Source organism: Nuphar pumila, chromosome 6, assembly GCF_984573655.1.
Source record: "Nuphar pumila chromosome 6, dmNupPumi1.hap1.1, whole genome shotgun sequence".
NCBI lineage: Eukaryota > Viridiplantae > Streptophyta > Magnoliopsida > Nymphaeales > Nymphaeaceae > Nuphar > Nuphar pumila.
Window position 1 is genome coordinate 135,152,438 of NC_143254.1, and position 24,269 is coordinate 135,176,706.

At 39.5% G+C, this 24,269-nt stretch overlaps 1 protein-coding gene across 3 annotated transcripts in view; it reads right to left on the bottom strand.

Annotated features, from left to right (window-relative positions):
- LOC149836368 (alpha/beta-Hydrolases superfamily protein) overlaps positions 1-23,083 on the bottom strand; it is a 124,734-nt gene extending 101,651 nt beyond the window's left edge. For 2 of the 3 annotated variants that reach the window (XM_090009177.1, XM_090009175.1), the window contains exons 1-2: positions 22,554-23,083; positions 131-256 (exon numbers count right to left, since the gene is read on the bottom strand). In XM_090009177.1, the coding sequence (XP_089865303.1) occupies positions 131-256; positions 22,554-22,631 (204 nt within the window). In that variant the 5' untranslated portion in view covers positions 22,632-23,083. The remainder of the gene's footprint in view (positions 1-130; positions 257-22,553) is intronic. The other variant, XM_090009176.1, reaches the window with a different exon arrangement.
- Between the last annotated feature and the right edge of the window lie 1,186 nt (positions 23,084-24,269).

Consider the following 24,269-nt stretch of genomic DNA (forward strand, 5'->3'; position numbering starts at 1 on the left):
CTTCAGGAATATGTTCTGTCAGGCATAGCAAATGCTTGCATTCAAAGTTAAACATCTCAGCATTTTCCAGACAGTTTTAATGATCAAATTGAATCCAGACAATGAAAATGCAATGCCCTAAAATTACTACCTTCATTGACAAGGTCATGATTTGTTTGTAATAGACATCAGCTGTTCCTGCAGTGCCCGGAAGACAGATAAGCGGAGCCACCATTTTAGGACCATAATCATAATATCTCCACTGTTTTGACCCTATCTGCAATGGCCATGAACTTGATTACTGATAAAAGCAACATTAACGATGAATTCAAACTAGTAAGGATCAAAGTACAGAAGATTACTGCTGCAAAAGTTTCAAAGTCGCAACAATGTTCTATTTGTCTCTAGCTTACAGCACAAAATATAATGGAGGTCAAAGGTTAATGAAACAAGTTTGGTTAGCCTAAATATCAGCCTAGTGATAACCACATCTGGTTCATAATATTGTCATCAGGAGATGAAGTAATCAATATGAATTGCGATAGAACATGTGCACATTGTAATCATCCAATGCAGATTCCAGAATATGCATATTTATCAACCATTATAACAATACTGCACATAAAAAGAAAGGAAAGACAGGGATTTCAACAAGATTGCACTGCAACAGGACTGCACATAGAAAGAAAGAAACGGCAGATATTTGAAATACACTAGGAAACTAGCAGGAATCGGAGCTTTGTAACAATAATGAAGCACTGGAGTTAAAACCCAACAAAAATAGAAAATAGAAAAAGGAAATTAAGTTCCTAGTTATAGTAAATGATAATCTCATAAAAAAAGATATAATTGAGCCACACAAATATTTCCATATGCATTTAGAATTTCAGATCAACCTTTGAGTATCACATGTTAAATAAATACCCACAAGAAAGCATGCAAATTGCAAACACTTTTTTTTCTTCTATAGCTGGAAAAGGAGGCACCAATTTAATGAAATGTGAATGTGGTAAGTTTCATCTTTTTCTCTTTCGTCTGTAAGAAATGGAACTTGGAGGATGTGGGATTTTCAGCCTGAGGTGATGGTGGAGTATGATAGAATCTGAGATCCAGAGTTATTTTTGAACTTTGTTTTATATTATTTTACTCTTATAGTCAACCAACTGGAATTTCATAACTGCAAATATTTTCAGCATATTAGCCTTGACTAGGTTGAGACTCGATAACAAACTGCAGCCTATGATGGAACGGTGGGGGACCATAACTTAATCTACACCTTCTCAGTTTCATCAGGTTCACTCTATCAATTTGTTGTTATGAAAGTGATCCAAGTTAAGGACATCATCTCGACTTCAAGATTCCCCATTATGTACCAGGCCTCTTTCATATTCACATTCTTTCTTTTTGTTTTATTCTCATATATCACACTAGCTTCTCATATTTTCTTTCCTCTTACTTTTTCTTGTTTTTCCCACATTCACACCTTATATTCTCTCTTTCCTGCTTACTTCTCCATCATCTGGATTCATTTCGTTTTTTCCCTTGCTCCTACATTGCCCTAATCTCATACCTAGAATTTCACAAATTTATATGCAGTACATTGTCCATGAACAAGAGTTCTTAGTAGGTGATATTTTCTCCACCTGGATGTGTTAAACATAGATAGGAAGTTGGCAAGTGAGAAGCCTACAAGGTACTTGGTTTTCTTGTTCTTTTTTTCCTGAGGTGGTGGTGCGGAGGGAAGCTGGACAGAATCAAGGAAGAATTGGTGACAAACAGTCACTAGTGCAAAACAAGGACAATTTAAGCACAAACAAGAGAACAAAGCATGTTAAGGAACAGGCAATAAAGTCCAATGCCAATCAATGCACAGACAACCAAGAAGAGAATCTATACAGCCAAAATAACTTGGCATAATATTTGACATCCCTCTGGATGTGCACATGAACACGAGAAATGTAATAGTTGCAGCTCCCTAAACATCTAAAACTCACATACATAGTAACACATTATAAAAAAAAATCGTACTAATGACCAACTTTCTCGCTTGACCCATATTCAAAGCTCTCAATTGTGAATTCAGTAGGAGACAGAGAGAAGACAACTTGGGGCTGTAACCTCACATTTTCTAAACAGGGAAAACCGTGAGTCCTTCCTTAATAATAGAAATCAGTTACAATATGGTACATCACAAGAATGCCCTTACTAAAAATACAACCTATAATTACATTTGAAAGGGCAATAATGGAAAACAAGTAAAGAGATGTGAATCTGTTACAAACGAGAATCCATTACAATCTAAACACTGTGGGATCTGGATCACTGATCCAGATCCAGACCATACCCAAATAACGTTCCAACAGACCCCCTCAAGTTGTATGTGGTGATAACCATAGACAACTTGGACTTAAGATACCAAAATCTTCGTTTTGTCATTCCTTTTGTAAATAAATCAGCAACTTTATTTTCTGTCACAACAAATCTTGCTTCCAATTCTCCATCTTCAATCTTGTTTCTAATGAAGTGTTGATCTATTTCTATATGCTTTGTTCTTCCATGGTATATAGGGTTGAAGGATATTTTGATGGCACTTTGATCATCGCAAAACAATACAGACTTAGGAATCTTTTCATTTAAGTCATTCAACATAAACCTAAGCCAAGCCAACTCTGAGGATGCAGCGGCCATGGCCATGTATTATGCTTCAATGCTAGATCTTACCACTGCCTTTTGTTTTCTACTAGATAAAAAAACTAAGTTTCCTCCAATAAAAAAATAGTATCCTTAAATTGATCTCCTTTCATCCTAATCACCTTGCCTTGGTCTCTTATAGTGTAAGTCACCACCTAACATGCCTTTGAGATATCTTAGAATCCTCTTCACAATTTCCATGTGAATTATCCTTGGCTGATGCATGAATTGAGATACCTGATTCACGGCATAAACAACATCTGGCCTAGTGAAAGTTAAATAGTGCAGCATTTCCACAATACTTTGATATTGTGTCAGATTTTCACATATTTCTCCTTCCTCCATTTTTAGTTTTTGGTGAATAGGAGTTGGAGTCAATAGAGGTTTGCAATCTAGCATACATGTTTTCTTTAAGAGATCAAGAGTATATTTTCATTGAAATAAGATCATCTCATCCTTCTTTCTATCAACTTCTACTTTTAGGTTCCTAAGGTCTTTCATCTTGAACCTTTCTCCCAACACACCCTTGATTTCCTTAATGTGTTCTTCAAAAATTCCTATGATAATTATATCATCAACATATATAAGGAGAACAATCACGTAACCCTTACCTTTGTGAATAAAATATGAGTGATCCAGATATGATATGTAAAATCAATGTTTTTGTATCTCTAATGAAAAACTTACAAACCATGATCGGGAAGCATGTTTGAGACTGTAAATAGCTCTCTTTAATCTGCAAACATAATCTCTTGGACTATGTCACAGGGATTCGGCTAGCAGGGTGCCGCAACGCGACTCGACGCGGGTGCGGCACCGGGTGCGATCAACCCGACCGGGACCGCGCCGGGGGGAGCCCCCGGACCCCCCTTCCTGCAAGGGCAAAAACAATGAATCAGGCTCCACAACTCATCACTTTCATCTTTGGGGACAACCATATAAGATAAAAAAATGGTAAAAAGTAAGTTGGGCATAAATGTCATGGACCTTAACAGCTACCATACATATAGACTATACATGATATATATATATATATATATATTTACATTTTTGCCCCTGCCGCACCCCCGCACCCGGGTTTTTCGGAAGTGCCGAATCCCCGCATCCGCACCCGCACCCATGTGACATAGCTCTTGGATCATTCTCATTGTATCCCGATGGCTGCTTCATATAAACCTCTTCATTCAATTCTCTGTGAAGGAATGCATTCTTGACATCCAGTTGATTTAAACTCAATCGTGGTCAATAGCAAGAGATAAAACTACCTGGATTGTTTCCATTTTGACTACGGGATTGAAGGTCTCATCATAATCAAAACCATGTTCCTATGTGAAGCCTTTGGCGATAAGTCAAGCCTTAGATCTTTCTATACTTCCATCAGATTTATATTTAATTTTATAAACCTATTTTGACCCCAACTACATTTTAGTCGGAGGCCATTTCACTATCTCTCAAGTCTTACATTCATGCAGAGCATTCATTTCTTTATTTATGTCTTCAATCCACCCCCTACTTTGGGCTACTTGAGTATAGAAACAAGGTTCAACTTGTTTTTCAATTCCTGTGAGAAAATCTTGATGCTCAATGCTGAAATTTTAATAGCTGACCCATTTCTGAACTGGATGTCAAATCCTGCTTGACTTTCTGATTTCAAGATGGTTATGAATTATATGATCGTTATCATTTTTATTCTCTTTTGATCGTGGACTGATATTGCTTCTCCTTTGATAGACACACCCATCTTTAAATCTGCCATCTATGACCTGACCACGAATTTGTGAATCTTGTTGAGCTTGCTAATTTTCAATTTGCATATCAGCATGCTCTTCTTGAATCTCTGCTGACTTATCTTGGGTGCTTACATCACTGCTTCATTGGGAATACAATTCCTCACTTAGCCAAGGTGAGTAATACTCTTTTCCAGTCAAAGCTTGAGTAGGGAAGCTTGTCGATTCACTTGGCTGAAAAGAAGTTTCATAAAAAATGTCATTTCTGGATATTATAACCCTTCTCTCCTTGATGTCATAACACCTGAAACCTTTATGATCATCAGAGTAACCAATGAATTTACACATGTAAGCTTTATGGTCAAACTTATTTATCAACGTATCGTCCACATGAACATAACAGAAACAGCCATACGCATGCAATATATTGTAATCTAGATGCTTACCAAATAGAACAAAGAAAGGAGACTTATAATCCAGATTTTTCATCGAAATCCTGTTTATAACATATACAGCTGAATGAAAAGCCTCGGTCCATAAGTACAATAAATTTTTTTCTTCATGCATCATTGTTAAGGCACTCTCAACGATATGGCGGTGCTTTTTCTCATTAATGTCATTCTGTTGTGGAGTGTAAGGATAAGACACTCTTCAATTGATTTCATTATTCTCAAGGTATTTAATGAATTCAGTGGAGGAATATTCTCCACCATCATCACATTGAAAGTTAACAATAGACATAAAGAACTGATTTTTTACCAAAGCACGAAATTTTTGAAAGATTTAAAACACTTAACGTTTGTGTTTCATAAAATATATCCATGAATAAATGATATCAAAAAGTTTTGAAGCCCTTTTATTCAAAGTATTGAAAGGAAGTACATGACTTTGACAACTGACAACTAGGACAAATGACATTATTTATTTCGGAATTTAAACATGACTTGGGAATAAGGCCATGAGAAACCAGCCTTGCAACAAATGACTGACTCCAATGACCCAAACGACTATGCCATACATTTGACTTATTTTCATCAGACACGTTCAAAAGACGGGATATCTTGGACTGCAACCCGGGCTTCGGAACAAGAATGGCATGCTTCTAAGAGAAATCTTCTCTGAAGATATACATGTTTCCCATATGTTCCCCTTCAGCGAATGTCTTCTTCATGTGAAGATTCTTCACATAAACAGAGAAAGGTGTAAAAACAACACATGAATTTGAATCATCAACAAGCTTAGAAACAGAGACTAAATTCTTTTTAATGTTGGGGACTAAGAAGATATTAGAAAGATTAAGGGGAACATAATTAGACAAAGGAATAAAAGCACTTCCAATATGTGTGATGGGGGTGCCGAGTTCCCACTAGTTATAACATTTAACCTACCCGAATAAGGAATCAATTTAAGGAGCTTACCTTCATCTCCAGTTATGTGACTTGCAGCACCTGAATTGACATACCATGCTCCATCATTTTGCTTCAGGTTAAGACCAGAGAGTGCGGCCAACAATAACTGCTTATCCATTGTACCTTGCCCTGCATCCGTCTGTTGTCCTGAATTATGAGGCTTATTTGATTCCTGCTCGGAGGGGGCATTTGTATATTGGACCTGGGGTCGTTCTTGAACCAACAATTTGCCTTAATGTGACCAGGTTTATCCAGATCCAGAACATACCCAAATCACGTTCCAACATTAATCAAGTAAAAATTGTGAATGGAACAAGAGAAATACACTTAAAACATCTTGAATTATTCGGTGGAAATTACCAAGTTGGCCAGACCTTTTCAATCCTAACCTATGTCACATGGGTGTGGGTGCGGGAGCGGGAGCGGGTGCGGGTGCGGGGATTCGGCACTTCCAAAAAACCCGGGTGCGGGGGTGCGGCAGGGGCAAAAATGTAAAAAAAAAATAATATATATATATATAGAGAAGGGGGTCGGGGGTTCCCCCGGCACGGGTCGGGGTTCAGTTTTTTTTGCTGGTGTGTTTGTTTGAAGACTTGTTACCCACGTTCTGCTTGTTGTGTACTTTAGCTCAACTGGACAAAATTGATGAACCGAAAGGATTGGCAATCTGATCGACCCAGCCTGCTGCGTTTTGCTGACTGTCATGATTCATTCATGTTTGAAACTCCCTGGTCTTCACGAAAAAAAATATAAGCGAAAGGTTTGACGTGGTTTGCTGGAGAGAGAGTCTTCACGAGGCCTACGACGCCACTGCCACGCCACTGCCTAGGGTTCTTCAAATTTCATTTTATATACAGTTGCACATGGATGATAGCTAAAAGAAATTTATTGGATTTGACATGTGGAAAAGAGAGATCTACACAAGGCTACGGCTAGAGCACCTCGTCAGGAGAAAAGTGAATACTAATAGCCACCAAGGCTCTACTCTACCACCATCATTATCATTTATTATCATTTATTATGGAAAGAGAAAATCCTTGACGAAAAAGGATTTGGTTGGTTGAAGCATAAAGACTTCAAAAGGCTCTTGAATTTTGGTTTTAATTTTTGAGGAAGATGGATCATCATTTCCAAGTTAACAATATGTTTTCTAACACTGTGAATTAATTTTTTGGAGGCAGGAATAGCATGGGATGCCAACAAATCTCGTCAGATGTTGTGGACACAAGTGCCCCTTTATAAAACAAGAGCGGCAAGCAGCTGTCCTGAAATTTTTTTTTTTAAATTCTGCAGCCCATTTCGTAGGGCAATTTTTTTTTTTTAAATCCAAACAAAAATGGACCGAAATGACCCTAGGTGCGGTCAACGCACCCAGGATCGGGTTGACCGCACCTGGTGCCGCACCCGCGTTGAGTCGCGTCAACGCGGGTGCGGCACCCTGCTAGCCGAATCCCTGTGACATAGATCCTAACATAATTAGAAATGCCAAAGTGGTGCATAGGTTGATTGTCACCACCAATGATATTACATAATTTTTTAGAGTAGACGACACATGTTAATTATAGTTTGGAAATGCAAGACATCTTGTAATATGCTTTCTTTGTAAATTTACTAAATTCCCTTAGCAGTGACAACAAATACATAAACCCCCATTGTATTTCTCAATTTTTTATGGCAAAAAGACCTAGAGAACTTGTCAATGTCAACAAAAGGCTACATACCTAACAGTACCAAATACATTTATATTTATGTAAGTGTGTGCGTGTAAGTTTAGATCCTTTATATTAATTTTAGGAGCATTCAACTAGCATGAATTTAACAAACCATCGCTAAAATGGTGGCATTTTCAAAAAAAATTAAAGCCGCTTTACTTTTTGAAGATTTTGTCTGACACTTTTTTCTCCAAGAGAAAGAACCTAATCTACCCCTATAGAATAACTTACCAAGAATGCATTCTTCACATCAAACTGCCAAAGGTTCAAATATCTAACTGCTGCTACAATAAGTAATGTGCCAATAGTAGTTATATGAGCCACTGGAGAGAAAGGCTCTACATAGCCAATTCCAAACTACTGGTTGTATTCCTTGGCAACTAATCTTGCCTCGTATTGTTCAATATTAGCATCAAGCCTAATCGTTATATTGTATGCCCTTCAGCATCCAATGGTTGTATTCCTAGCAAGTAATTTAAGTAAATCTCATGCATGCATCATCTTAAGTGCAGCCAACCCCTGTATAATAGATTGATGCTACTCAAACTGTGAATTAGTTTCATGATAGGAATTTTGGTTTAACATAATTTTATGCATATTATTTACACATTTATGTGCATGATTAAGTTCAAAAAGTGATTAATAACGTGTGTTTGTTAGGAGATTTACTGATTTCAATTAAAGAGAAAAATGAGCAAATTTGTGCCCATTTGAGTTTTTTATAAAGTTTAACAAGTTTTTAGAAATTAGTTTTAGAAAAGGGTGTCTTTCGAAATTTCTTGAAAATTTATGGAGTCTTTTAGAAAATTTTCATAATACAATTTTAACCCTAATTTTTTTATAAATAGATGCATTAGAAGAAGAGGGGGCATCTTTCTCATCTGCAAGATCGGAATATCTTTTTTTTTGTTGATCCGCCATCGTTGGCAGATCTGATTGGTTATCCATATTTTTTTGGATGCTGCTGAACCAGGCTAGTTTGCTGCTAGCTTGATTCAGTAAGCATCATACCCGATCAGATCTGATCAGCTTGATCAGTTAGGCTGGGTTTGATCCGTGAATCTTATTCAGCCTGCGTGATCCAGTAAGAACGCAGACCTGCCCGATTGGTGACTGTCAATCGAGAGGGTCAGCAGTTAATTTTTTTTACTCAGGCCAAATCTGATATTTTTTTGGGCCAAGTTTGTCGAGCCTGATCTGACCAGCGTGTCAGCCTGCAATCAGGTCAAACCCGGCTAGCCACCCACCGAGCAGACCCAGATCAAAAGTTTTCTTTCCAGCTGCAGTTCGTTTAGAGGCGCACTCGTTAGGTTGGATTAGGTCTGATCTGATCAGACCAGACCTAATCAGATCCATTCAGCCAATGTTGTCAGCCATATCTGCCTAATCCGGTTGACGGGTTTGTCCAGCCAAATCAGACTAAATTAGTCAGCTCGGTTAACAAATCTGACTACAGGAGTGCAACCGAGCAGTACACGGGATCTACAGAATTTTTTTTTATTAGCCAACTGACTATAACTGCGTCCACTCGGCCAGGTTAGCATACCAGACCCGTTACTTGGATCGGCTGTCAGTCCTCATTCAGGCCAGCCTGACTTAATTTTTTGCGTTAGTTAGCCTGCATAGATTGACTGGTTGTGTTAATCATTTAGATTGTGTGAATTTTCTGTTTGTGGTTAGTTAGAACAGTGTTAATTCTTATTTAGTTAATTAGTCAGTTTAATATTGCACCTTAGTTAGATTTAGTTTAATCTCTTTGATTTTGGTTTTTATAACTAACCCTCGTGCTTTAGAAAATTGTTCTTTTTGTTTTCTTTGTTTTGGGTTTTTCTTTTGTGCATTGCAGGAAGGTTCACTTTGAAAGATAAGAGCGTGCTAGCGAAGGGTTGTACACGCTTTACGAAAATAAGGCTAGATTGCGAGAAAAAGAAGCCCTGTAGATTTTTTCCTTTCTTTATTTTTATTTTTTTTTGGCCAGAGGGCCATTTAATTAAATTGGGTTTGTAATAAGACCTGTTTATTGTTTTTTTTTGAGCCCTTCGCAAGAGGGTAACTCATAATTAATTAGTTATTTTTATTTTTAAGACAATAAAGACTGCATTTCTGTGGAATACAAAGTTTTTCATTTTGTTCCCTAAGTTCGACCCGGATCTCACCCTAGTGTGAGCCGATTTTTATTATTTGGTGTCTGACTTTCACAAAATGTTTTATCAAAATATATCTTTAAAAATTCATTTCATAAAACTTACACCAAATTTTTGGCGTTGTTGCCTGGGAACGACGATCGAACAAAGAGTATTCACTTTATTGCCTCTTGTTTGTCCACGTTTTATTTAGGACTGTTAGTTTATTTTCTGCAAATTATTTAGGATTGCTAGTTTATTTTTCTTGCTTATTAATTAGGATATATAGTTTGTTTTATATTTAGGATTTGTAGAACCACGTTGCTATCCCTAGAACCAAAGTTTACTTTTTTTGCTTGGCCCACCTAGTAGGCTACCCTTTCATAGGTAACTATACATGATTGGTACCTTGCACATAGGTTGATTTTTGCAAAATAATTGCTTGGATGCAAGTGTGTGGTTGTTTATTTTATGCTTTCATTCTTTATTTTGTTTTTGCTTGCTTTCGTGGTTTGGTTTGATCGTGATTGCCCGGTAGGTAGGTAAAAAACCATCCTTAGGACGGTTGCTATACCGGTCTCTACTTCAAGTGTATGCAAGGGCGACGCTCGCTTGACCCCGAGCTTGTAGAGCCAGTAGAGGACTCTGAATCCATCGTTAGGAGAGCCCGTAGATTCGGCCCCATGACTGAGGATTAACAGTTGACCCGTCATCTGAGGGAGTATTTCATTCCCAATGCTTATACTCCCGCCTCCTGCATTGCAAGACCTGATGTAGGAGCGAATCAAATCGAGATTAAGGCCAGTGGCATACAGATGCTACCCTCCTTTTACGGCTTTAGCAATGAAGACTCTTACCGTCATCTCGACGAGTTTCTCGAGATCTGCTCTACGATGCAGATCAACAATTTCGGAGATGATGCGTTGAGGCTCACGTTGTTCCCGTTCTCCCTCAAGGATAAAGCCAAGCACTGACTTAAGTCTTTAGACACGGTTCAGATTACCACTTGAGAACATATGCAAAAGGAGTTTCTCAAGAAGTATTTCCCAATTGATAAGAAGAACCAACCTCGAAAGGCTATCACCAGGTTCTCTCAGATTGATGGAGAACAGTTCCATGAGACCTGGGAGAGGATGAAAGATCTTCTCCGAAAGTATCTTCATCACCAAGTGACCCGTTGGCAACTAGTGCAGTACTTTTACGATGGGCTGACTGAGAAGAATCGTCATATGGTTAATGCAACCTGTGGAAGTAATTTCATGCTGAAGAGTGAGAACGAAGTGTGGGCCTTGTTTGAGACCCTTAGCAAAAATTCGATGCACCACACTTCGGCCTCGTGCACTAAAAGGGCAACAACTGCCCATGTTAGAGCGAAGAAGGCTAGTATGTTCGAAATAAGGACACACCTTGAGTTGCAAAACAAGGTCGACCTACTGACCCAGAAATTAGATCAGTTGTTGTTGAATCCCTCACCAGCTATGCAGGTGTGTGCGCTGTGTGCTAGCCCAGCACACTATATTTTTGACTGTCCTGCGGCGCCGCAGTACCCTGAGTTTGTTCAGGAACAAGTTCAGGTAGCGCAAGGTTTCGCCAAGCCCGCACCCAACCCATTTTCCAACACCTATAACTCGAGTTAGAGAAACCATCCCAATTTCTCGTGGAGAAATCCAAAAGAGCCCCCCATCCCTTTCCAACCAACCTCGACCAGGTGGCTACCAGTCGAGCTTTCAGAGATCTAGCTATCCTCAAGCCTAACCTTCCTTTAGTCAGCCCCAGTCCCAGAAGCTCACATCCAACCAGTCCTTTGAGGACAAGATGTTCCAGGTGTTTGCGGACAGCAAGGCAAACCTAAACTCCCATACTCAATCCATTGTCAAATTAGAGACACAGATGGGACAGCTTGCCGAGGCGCTAAGTAGGCAAAGCAAGGGGACATTACCTAGCTAGCCTTTGGTAAACCCTAGGGGTAAGGAGTTGATGCATGGCCTGCACATGACAAATACACATCAAGAGCAGGCCCAGGCGATTACCACTCTTAGGATCGGGAAGGAGTTCCATGGAACTAAGAAGACTGCAGAAGAAAGCGAGAGACAGATTGATGTGCAGTTATTCCCTATTAAGACACCCTAGGAAAGTGAGAGGGTTCCTCCCTCTGAGCCTTCCAGTTCATATATATCAAAGCTCTCATTTCCTGAGGCTTTAGAGAGACCGAAGTCGTTTGGCAAGCAATGGGTGAAGATGCTTGAGATTTTCAAGCACGTTCAGATTAACCTCTCCTTGTTTGACGTCATCCAACAAGTCTCTGCATACGCAAAGTTCTTGAAAGAGATTTGTAAGCAGAAAAGGAAGTTAAGGTCTAATGTGCCGAAGAAGATTTATCTGATTGAGTAGGTGAGTGCGATGTTGCAACACCAAACTCCTAAGCTCAAGGACCCGGGGGCTCTAAAAGTATCTCCAACAAGATACTAAGATCAAGACCTTAATATTCTTGATAATAAACTCGGCACACATGCACAATAAGAACACTTGTGCATAAAAGCACAACTCACAAAATCTCACAAATGCACAATGGCATAAAAAAAATTATTGTAATCACTTTATTGAGCACTTGGGCTTTGACTCAAAGTCATAAAGAATACAAGAGGGGGAAACCCCTATTTATAAGGAAGCAAAAGAGCAACATAGGGGGCTCCCAAGAGAGTCGTTGGGAGACCCCAACGGTCACATATGTGACCGTTGGAGGCTCCCCCAATGACTCTTTGGGGAGCCTCCCTATGTGGCACAAAATACCAAAAAAACAAAAGGAAAAAAGAAAAAATAAAAGGAAAAAAATAAAAAGAAAAAAAGGTTACAAGCATATTCCAAAATGGAATATGCGTAAAACAGGAATTTATAGAAATACCCTTTTCGGGTGGATAAGAAATATATATATATATATATATATATATATATATATATATATATATATATATATATATATATATATATATATATATGTATCTCTATATATATACAAATATATATATAAGAGATTACAAATATCGATACATAATTTAACACCCCCCCTCAAACTTAGGGCATGATGACCGAGAGTTTGCCAAGAAGAAAGTTGAATCTTGGTGCACATAAGGCTTTGGTGAAAAAATTTGTCAACTGATATTCTGAAATAACATAAGGTAGATCAATGACTCATTTCAAGTAGGCTCCAAGAACATAGTGACAGTCCATTTCAATGTGCTTAGTCCGCTCATGGAAAGTATGATTTTGGGCAATGTAAATTGCACTCTTGTTATCACAGCATAGCTTAGTGGGCCCTTCAATAGTGATCCCCATGTCTTCAAGCAGCTGATGAATCCATACAATTTCCATGGTAGTAGTTGTCATGGCACGATATTCAGCTTCAGTGGAAGATAGAGAAACTTTTTGTTGTTTCTTACATCTCCATGAGATCAAAGAGTCACCTAAGAACACACAAAAACCAGTGGTGGAGTGACGGTTATTTGGGTCACCTCCCCAATCAGAGTCAGTATAAGCAATTAATTTTAACTCAGAAGAGGATGACAGAAAAACTCCCTTATTTAGAGTACCCTTTAGGTATCTTACGACTCGTAAGACGGCACTCATGTGAACAGAAGTCGGTGCATGCTGAAACTGACTTACCGTATGCACTGCATGTGAGATATCTAGTCTGGTAATACTCAGGTACATCAACGATCCTACAAGCTGTCTGTAGGGAGTAGGATCGGAGAGAAGAACACCATCATCAATCTTCATTTTAGCTCCTACTATAGCAGGAGTTACACAAACCTTATCATCTGTAATACCTGACCTGTCAATAATCTCATATGCAAGCTTAGTTTGAGACAAAAAATACCCTCTATGAGAGTATGCTACTTCAATACTCAAAAAATAAGTTAAAAATCCCAAGTCAGACATTTCAAACCTATCCTTTAAAATTGATTTTATGCTTTTAATCCTTTTAGAATCGCTTCCGGTTATAAGCATGTCATCCACATATAGAAGTAAAATAACAATTCTTGCATTAGATTTTCTAACAAACAAAGCAGTATCAGTAAAACATGATTAAAAACCATTTTCTAATATTACGGAGTTAAACCTATCATACCAAGCCTTGAGGGCTTGTTTCAAACCATAAAGTGTTTTTCGAAGGCGAAGCACTTTTCCCTTAGGAGACTCCATTCCAAGAGGAGCATTCATATACACTTCTCCATTTAGATCTCTGTTTAAAAATGCATTCTTAACATCCATTTGATAGATGTTCTACTTGTTGATTGAGGCAACGGTTATAAGACATCGGACGGTGACCATTCGAGCTACCAGGGCAAAGGTCTCTTCATAATCAATCTCATATTCTTGACTATATCTTTTTGCAACTAAACGGGTCTTGTATCTCTCAAGGGACCCATCACTCTTAGTTTTAACCTTAAACATTCATCTACACCCTATTGCTTTCTTATCTTTAGGAAGGTCTTGAAATTCTCATGTCTTGGCTCTCCTTAGAGCTTCGAGTTCATTATCCATGGCGACTATCCATTCAGGACATTTTCGTGCTTCCTCAAAGTTTCTAGGTTCTATGTAAGAGTGAATGACGCTTAGACAGACTCTATATTTAGGTGAAAAAGACTCATATGAGATGAACCTAGAAGGAGGTTTTCTGTCTTTTGGTCCTACGAAGGTTTTCCGCACTTTGAGGAGTAGTCCCACTAGCATCATCATATCTTTCAAGGGCACTTTTGAAAGTATTTCTATCTCTATGAGTGTAGGTTATGGGATCTCTATGTGGTTCCTCATTGACATGTTGATGAAATGAAGGGGGCACATGAATGGTTTCATTATTACTGGAGTCATTCTGATTCGACTCATCATCACTAGTTTCATCATCTCCAGTTAACAGATCAAACAGAAAAGAATAGTCTACATTCTCGTCATTAGATTCAAATTTTTCGAAACCACTTAGATTTTCCAAAAAGCTTACATTTCTGGAAACATATAGTTTATCATTTTTAATATCATAACAGCGAAAACCCTTTTGAGTTTCAGAATAACAAGGAAGGCACAAGGAATGGCCTTGGGTAAGAGTTTATCATTTTTATCAGTAAGGACAAAACATTTACATCCAAAAACTATAATCAGGTTCTTTTTCGTATAATTTTTCAAATGGAGAAACCTTGTTCAAATTTTTTGATGGGAATCTATTTATGAGATAGACCGATGTAAGGGTTGTCTCAGCCCAGAATCTTTTCGGAATATTCTGTGAAATGAGCAAGGTTCGTGTTGTTTCAATGATATGCCTATGTTTTCGTTCAGCCAGCCCATTTTGTTGTGAGGTTTTAGGATAAGATTTTTTATGGAGAATATCATGATTTTCAAGATAACTTTTGAATTCATTGGAAAGATATTCGCTACCGGAGTCGGTTCTAAGAATTTTTAAACTTCCATTGAATTGATTTAAAATCATCATATGAAATGTTTTAAAATCGAGAAAACTTCATGTTTATGTTTAAGAAAATATATCCAACTAAATCTAGTGTAATCATCCACAAAGATAACATAGTATGAGAAACCTCCTTTAGATATCACCGGAGCCGGACCCCATACATCGGAGTGAACAATTTCAAAAGATTTTGTTGTAAACATGGATCTTTGAGTAAAATAAAGACTTTTCATTTTCCCAAGAATATATTTATTACATACAAAATTTTCATTACAAAGATGCTTAATAAAAGGCAAATAAGAGATTTTAACAATGTTGGGATGACCCAATCTCTTATGCCATACATGAATATCTTTGTTTTGAGCAACATTACAAAACTGGTTCTTGGAAATTTTGAGAAAATCAACATAGTAGAGGTCTTCTCTCCTAGAGCCTTCCTCAATCAACTTCCTAGACTGACGATCCTATATCCAACATTTATTAGAAGAGAATTTTATATCGCAACCATAGTCCGAGAGTTGAGAAACTGAGAGTAAATTTAAGTTTAGTTTTGGTATAAGATGAATTTTTGGAATAAGGAAGTCTTGTTTTTCAAAACTGCCCATTCCTTTAATTTCAAGAGGTGTTTCATCCGCCGTTGAGACAAAAGATGGAAGAGAACTTTTAGAAAAATCGGAAAGAGAACAAGCACTTGGAGTCATGTGAAATGATGCACCGGAATCTAGGAGCCAAGATGTCTTACCGAGAGATGAGGAGGATGACATAGCGGCTCCGAAAATGCCTAATTTGAGAAGAGGTTGTAGTGCATCCACAATTTGTTGAAGGAAAATAGGCTCATTTGATAAAGAAGGTCGTTCCTCTGGTTGGGATGTCATAGCCGCGACAAGAATTTTCTTCCATTTGGGGCAAATGGGTTTGATATGCCCGAGTTGTTTACAAAAATGGCAAGTTAATTTGCTATAGTCTCTTTTGCCATATCAATCATTTCTTCCTTGACCTTGATTTTTGAAATGAAGAGGTTTGCAGGCCTTCATATTATTCTCGGGTCTTAACACAACATTAACCGCTTCATAATCATTTTGAGAAGGTGTAGCAAGGATGCTAGGATTATTTTTACTAATCCCCATACGGGCTTCCTCACCACTTAACTTAGTGATTACATCTTCAATAGAGGGAGATGTGAATGCAGATAGAAGAGAGGACCGAATTTGCTCAAATTCGAGTCTAAGTCCATTTAGAAAATTGAAGAATCGATCTTCCTCTAGTTGTTTGTGTCTTAACTCAATTGTGTCTCTGCTCCATTTTGGTTCGAGCATAGCAAGCTCGTCCCAAATAGATGATAGTTCCGCAAAATATTTCCAAATAGACAAATCGTTTTGTTGAAGGGTCAATGCCTTCTTTTGGAGGTAATACTTGTGAGATAAGTCCCTTAAAGTATACATTTTTTCAAGGTACAACCAAGCTTCAGAGGCCTTCTTGAACTTAATGATGTTGGCGTTGATTTTGGTTTCTACGGATGAAAAAATCCAAGACAAGATCTTGAAGTTCTTCATCTCCCACTCATCATGCTTTTTTGAATAATCTTCTAGGGCTTTTTGTCTATCTTCACCTTTAAAAATCTTAATATCCCTTTTTTCTATGATTGTAAGTTTGGGTTTGGGTTCGGGTTCGGGTTCGGGTTCGGGTTCGGGTTCGGGTTCGGGTTCGGGTTCCGGTATTGAACCTTGAACGTACCCTCAAAGACCTTTTCCTTTGATATGGGCTTCCATATTGCCGGCCCAAACATGATAATTCGAACCACTAAGTTTAAAACCAAGGGAGAAGTGGGAGTCTTTTTCACCCATTAGAGAGGGTAGAAGATAGAAAATAATGCGTACCTCAAATGATTTTCAAATCTTTCTTGACAAAAGAAGCTTCTAAAATATTGCCGGAAGGAGATGATCCACTTCAAACTTTAATAGCTTGAAGGCACATTTTTCGAGGCACTTCAAAGATGAAGAGATGCACAATCATCCTCCTTCAACGAGGCTCTGATACCATGTAAAAGTATCTCCAACAAGATACTAAGATCAAGACCTTAATATTCTTGATAATAAACTCGGCACACATGCACAATAAGAACACTTGTGCATAAAAGCACAACTCACAAAATCTCGCAAATGAACAACGGCATAAAAAAATATTGGAATCACTTTATTGAGCACTTGGGCTTTGACTCAAAGACATAAAGAATACAAGAGGGGGAAGCCCCTATTTATAAGGAAGCAAAGGAGCAACATAGGGGGTTCCCAAGAGAGTCGTTGGGAGCCCCCAACAGTCACATATGTGACCGTTGGAGGCTCCCCAACGACTCTTTGGGGAGCCTCCCTATGTGGCACAAAAAAACAAAAGGAAAAAAGAAAAAGTAAAAGGGAAAAATAAAAAGAAAAAAAGGTTACAAGCATATTCCAAAATGAAATATGCGTAAAACAGGAATTTATAGAAATACCCTTTTCGGGTGGATAAGAAAATATATATATATACATTCATTTATACATAGTATATATATATATATATGTGTGTATCTCTATATATATATACGAATATATATATATAAGAGATTACAAATATCGATACATAATTTAACAGGGGCTCCTATTATCTCATGTGTCATAGGAGACTCTAAACTCTGAGGGCAAACTCATCCTTGGTGAAGCAAGAGATGTGGCTATCTAAATTGGGAGTTTGGCCGGTAAGGCCAACTTCTCTGTGGTGCCCCAAGACGATTTCAAGATGATTTTGGGTATGGAGTTTCTGCCAGCCAGAATGTGATGATGCTGCCAAAGTTTAACTCGTTGACGATTATAGGGCCAAACATGTCACACACAGTTTAGTGTCTTACTCAGAAAGGCAAGACTTCAATGTTATCGGCAATGCAATTGAAAAAAGGTGTCAAGCATGGGGAGCAGACATTCTTAGTTACCGTGCACGCAGAAGGGAAGGTGCAAGCAACAGTGTCGCCGACCCTAACCCCACTATTGGTGGAGTTTCGGGGGGTGATGCCTCCGAAATTGCCTTGCGTCTACCACCAAGACGCGAGGTCGACCATAAGATTGAGTTGACCCCTGGAGCGAAGCCTCCCGCAATGGTTCCATACCGCATAGAGCCAGCTGAGCTGAAAGAGCGGCTCAGACAATTGGATGAAATGTTGGATGCAGGCATTGTTCGTTCATCAAACGCACCATTTGGTGCCCCAGTCCTATTTCAGATGAAACATGATGGCTCCAAGCGGTTATGTGTGGACTATCATGCGCTAAACAAGGTCACGGTAAAGAACAAGAAACCGTTGCCACTAATAGCGGACTTGTTCGATCAGTTGGGCAGTCTCCGAGTCTTTTCAAAGCTAGACTTGAGATCGGGTTACTGGCAGGTGAGGATTGCATATGGTGATGAGTCGAAGACAACTTGATGGTGCTTACAAATTCTTAGTAATGTCATTCGGGTTGACGAATGCTCCAGCCACGTTCACGACCATAATGAATCAGATTTTCTACCCTTAGACAAGTTTATGGTAGTCTACTTGAATGACCGTGATCTATAGTAGCAACATGGAGGAACATGTCGGGCACTTGCGAACAGTGTTTCGGGTGCTAAAAGTGAATGACCTCTGTGTTAAACGAGAGAAGTGTCTCTTCGGTAAGGAGGAGATCAGCTTTCTCGGTCACGTTGTGGGGTGGGGTGTGCTGCGCATGGATGGGCAAAAGATAAGAGCCATCTAAGAATGGGTTCCGCCAAGCAAAGTGTCAGAGTTGCGGTCATTCCTTGGTTTGGTGAATTACTATCGACGATTCATTGAAGGTTACTCCCTCATTGTTGCGCTCCTCACTGACTTGTTAAAGAAGAATCGAGCATGGCTTTGGACAGGAGCATGACAAGATGCCTTCGACAGCTTGAAGAAAGCCTTAGTGAGAGAGTCAGTGTTGTGACTGCCTGATCACTCGATACCCTTTGAGGTCCACACAGACGCCTCAGACTTTGTCATCGGTGGAGTTATTATGCAAGACGGTCATCCAATCGCATATCAGAGTTGTAAGCTAAAGGATGCAGAGAGGCGTTACACGGTGCATGAACATGAGATGATAGCCATCGTGTATTGCCTCAGGACCTGGCAACACTATCTTTTGGGTGCCCAGTTTGTAGTCAAGACGAAAAATGTTGCCACGAGCTATTTTCAAACACAGAAAAAGCTGACCCCAAAGCAAGCTCGGTGGCAGATATTTTTGGCTGAGTTCGACTTTACCCTAGAGTATAAGGTTAGGAAGACCAATGTAGTTGCGGACCCCTTGAGTCGCAGGGCTGAACTGGCTGTTGCACGTGCGGAGCCTTCCGAAATGCATTTGGAGGGCACTTTGTTGAGTCGCATCCGTGAAGGTACGCAGCAGAATCCGACGGTGCAACACCACAGGTAAGACTCGACGATTTTGACTACAGGACGGCCTCCTCGTGACAAAAGAGGGACGCATCTTCGTGCCGCGGTGGGGAAGCCTCCACCAAGAATTGCTTAAGGAGTGCCATGATACATTATGGGCCAGCCATCCTGGTCAGGAGCGGACCTTAGCATTCCTTGAGCGTGACTACTATTGGCCGCAGATGAAAGACGATGTGGAGAGGTATGTGCGAATGTGCCTCATCTGCCAGCAAGACAAGTGGACCAACCAGAAGACAATCGGTCTCCTTGAGCCTCTATCGATTCCAGAACGTCCTTGGGAAAGCATCTTCATGGACTTCATTGTTAGTTTGTCGAAGGTAGATGGCACCAGCTCCATCCTAGTGATGGTTGATCGTTTCTCAAAGTATGTCACCTTCATCCCAGCTTCTAAGGAGTGTCATGCAGAGAAGACTGCATAGTTGTTTGTAAAGCATGTGGTAAAGCACTGGCCATACCAAAGAGCATTATGAGTAATCGTGATGCTCGCTTCACGAGCAAGTTCTGGCGTGAAGTATTTCGGCTACTTGACTCTGATTTGTTGTTTTCAACAAGCTTTTATCCGCTGACCGATGGGTAAACAGAGTGCATCAACGGAATACTTGAGCAGTACCTTAGGCACTTTGTTAGTATCAATCAGAAAAATTGGGTAAAGCTCCTTGACGTGGCACAATTCTCTTACAATCTGCAGAAGAGCAAGTCTTCAGGCCACAACCCGTTTGAAATAGCCACGGGGCAGCAGTCGTTGACCTCACACACTCTTGCCGCGCAAGAAAAGGGAAGGTTATCCTTCGCCTATCAGTTTGTTCTAGACTGACACAAGCAAAATGAGTTGACAAAGACATTCCTACACAAGGCGGCAAAAAGAATGAAGAAGTGGACGGACAAGCATCGTCGATCCGCTGGGTTCCAAGTTGGAGACCAAGTGTTGGTGAAGCTTTATCCTATTCGCACAGGCATCTTTCGCGGGTGGCACCGCGGACTGATCAGAAAGTATGAAGGATCATTCACCATCACAAAGAAGGTGGGCAAACTGGCGTACAAGCTAGAGTTGCCCCCAGATTTCAAGGTGCACCCGGTGTTCCACGTGTGCAACCTCAAACAGTTCCATACAGATGACGGAGATCCAGAACATAGCGTGCCACAACATGCTCCCATCATGCAGAGCGCCCCGACAACACAACGGGCCGAGAAGAACCTCAATCAGATCCTTCGCCATAAGGTCAACTACTTGAACGAAGCGAAGAAATAGGGAGGAAACAGCAGAACCTACATGGGAGCCAGCTTTCTAGATGAACAAGCGTCACCCGACTAAAGTCAGGGCTTACCATGAAATAGATGGCGCATGATTTGAAGGGAGGAGCATGTTCCCTTGTGACTTACATTATAAAGTTGCATCTAGATTTTGTTTTGCTTTCGTTGAGTTTGATGTAAGTTGCTCGGTTTAGGTTAATCAATACCCCGAAGGGGCAGCCCATATACTTGAACTGAGGCCTACGGGCTAAATTGTGAATGAATCAAATGCGTTGAGCTTTCTTTTGTTTATCCTCGTTGTGATTGCAATTTTTCTCCCTCTATTCTCTCTTGCTCTCTGATTACAAGCTTCCGCGACTGGAAAGCAAGCGACAAGAAGGCTTGTGGCGGTAAGGAAGGATTGTTACATCACGCTGGCGCTGGCCTATTGAAGGAAATAGGCCCGTGACAATAACAAAGATAGCCTTTTGTCTAACAAGATACCCAATAAAACAATATTTGGGCAACAGGATTAAGCAAGCAGTACCAGGTACATGCAAAAAGTCTTCTCGTGCAATACCATACAATCTTTAATATGGTGACACCTGCTAGAACACTGAAAGGCATATAGTTCATCAACAATACTACCAGGCCAGATGCCTCGGCTCAAAATATCTTAAAAACACAATCAGACAGCAGAAGAGCATGATTGGTTATAAAATACGCATAGTTTCATGCTTAGCTACTCGGACCATTTTGCTCCAAAGTGCAAGGGAAAGACTTTCGATACACAGTACTTTTTTTTAAGAAAGTATTGAATGTGTACTAATAAACTTTCCCATTGAGTTTGAACATAAAATTTTCAATCTCGTGGAAATTTGAGACTCAATCATTCTTGATGATCGTGGGTCAGATATTTTCCATCTGAAAAGAAGTGGTCGAGTCTGACTTACTAGATCTATCAACGACTGTTTCTGAAGATCTGAAAAGAAATCACTATAAAGTCTTTAAAAAAAAGCGCTAGTTTCCATAGCATCACCCAATTGTTTGCACGTGGCCTTGCTCCACTATCCAAGTGCAGGAAAGAGAAGCTGAGAGAAATCTGAACATCACCAACATCTGAATGCCATTTTTTTCTTTTCACTAGATCAGATATCAAGGAAGGAGAGAAGCATACATGGCATATGCGAGTAGAATCAGGAATGGAAATGCACATTTCTTGTTCCACCAAGAAGTCAAAACTATCACACGAAGCTATTTATAGTATCCAAGTAGCAACAGTGGCAAGTTTTCCAGTTCTAATAATTGATGTCTGGCTTCAACAGCTAGCAACAAAAATCTAGGGTCATAATCTCCCTAAGTGTGGTCTGATATCGGTGGTATATAAGGCGATTAAAAAGGTACATACAATTTCAAGCAAAGCGATATAGTACACCGGTGGTATGCAAGGCCATCATGAAACCAGATATAAAGTCAAGCAATCGAATGAATCACCCCGATTTCCTTTCAGAATCTGAGAATTTTCAACCAACAACGCCACCCGGTGATAACCCAGCAGGCAAACCGACACAAATCTACGACGGGTAAACATCCATTGGGGTGATCCTACCTGGAAACTGTCGCATTAAGATTAACCCGTCCCTCGCGAGAAAAGAAACTTTATACAGTCATATGCAGATGGTGGGAAACAAATTGGCAGAATGGAATGAATCAACAACAATAATTAGGGATTATGGGGGTGGGGAGGGAGAGAACGTACAGAGATCTTGTGCAGAGGGACACGGGACTTGAAGTGGACATAGTCGCCAGGCATGGAGTAAACACCGCCCCTCTTCATGACGACAGTGATGGTGGTGATAAGCGATCACCTACCGCTCGATCCCAAACGCAGAGCAGCCATCACACATGGGAAACACGATTCCAAAGCCAACGCCCAACAACAGAGGGACCAGTCCCGGCGAGCTACTTCCAACGCCGGAAGTAGTGGTACCAACACACAGCTAATCGAGGATCACCTCCCTGGAATTAATAATCGAGCATCACCTCTGTCACAAGCCCCCAAATAATACCATTCCAGTCCGCCTGACCATCGATGCCGTCATCGTCTTTTCCCCTTGCCATTCCTAACTACCAGCAATGCCCACACGTGTCGATTTGGTCATACCAGCTAATAAGACCAGCCAACCAAAACCCCAGCACACGAAAACGCCGAGACAAAAGGCAAACGCACGTTGCACTCTCTCTCTCTCTCTCTCTCTCTCTCTCTCTCGCGCGCGCGCGCGCGCGCCTTTTATCGCAAGGCTCGCAACTAAGTAGCTATGGTGGTCTGGCGGGCTCGAGCCAAAGTCCTACGGCCCAGCGGCCGCTTGCCTCTTCTGCTCTCTTTTTCTCCCTTCGTCGTCAAAGTCCAAGTACCAGTGTCATAACCTGTAACCACAGCGACAAATATCGCGCGAGTTATGAAAATCTCACAATAATATCATGAGAAATTACTTGAACGTTTTAAATGGTAATTTCTCATGATATATTCAAAATATCATTATTTTTTCATCAAAACATAAATATCGTGATTTAAACACGATATTTACATTTTTAACAGCTATTTATCGTGAAAATTTTTTGCTGTTTTTATTTTTAAATATTGTTTATTTATATTTTCTTATAAAAAATAAATTTTATATTTTTATTTATTTTTCATTGCCAAGAATTTGCCAAAAATGTGAAATTTAAAAAAAAATCAATTTCTCGTGAGTTTTTTAACTGCCGATATTTTTTTGCTATTTTTAACTTTTGTCACTATGCTTGTAACAAACCCACCAGTGCCATCCATTAGACAACAGGGATTATGCTTAATCTGAACCATTAGATGCATTTATTATTATTTGTTGAATAATAAATAAAAATTTTAAATTTGATTTGATGTAAAAATATGAATATTTTTATTACCAAATTTTAGTATAATATCAATCATTGATTTTAATATAGATAAGTTCTATTGAGATTTGTCAGTTTTTAGGGTTAGAAAAGTTTTTAAAGGAACCCTATTGGGCTCATAATGGTTTTTACATTACGTTCAAGTTAGGATCGATTTGGGTATTAGATCTGAGACAAGTTCGGGCTTAGGTTGCTTTGAATATGAAAATAGGTTGGGGTATGAAATGGTTTTGGCATATCTAGGTACGGGTATAAATTACATAGAATCGTTAGGGTCGGGTATTAAAAACTGTTGGGTTTAACCGGCTTCGAGTTTATATTTTTCATGCCCATAACCGACACTTTTTTTAAAAGGTTATATATTTTGAACCCCATCCAAATCTATGGGTCTATCAAAATCGGGTTGGTTCAGGTCTAATAGGATTCAGAACATTGGTCGTGTCCTTGTGACAAAATATATGATGCATTTGAAAATGATAGTATTTTGAATTTACCATGATAAAAGATGAATTTCTACATTTTTTTGTTTTTGCTTTTCTTT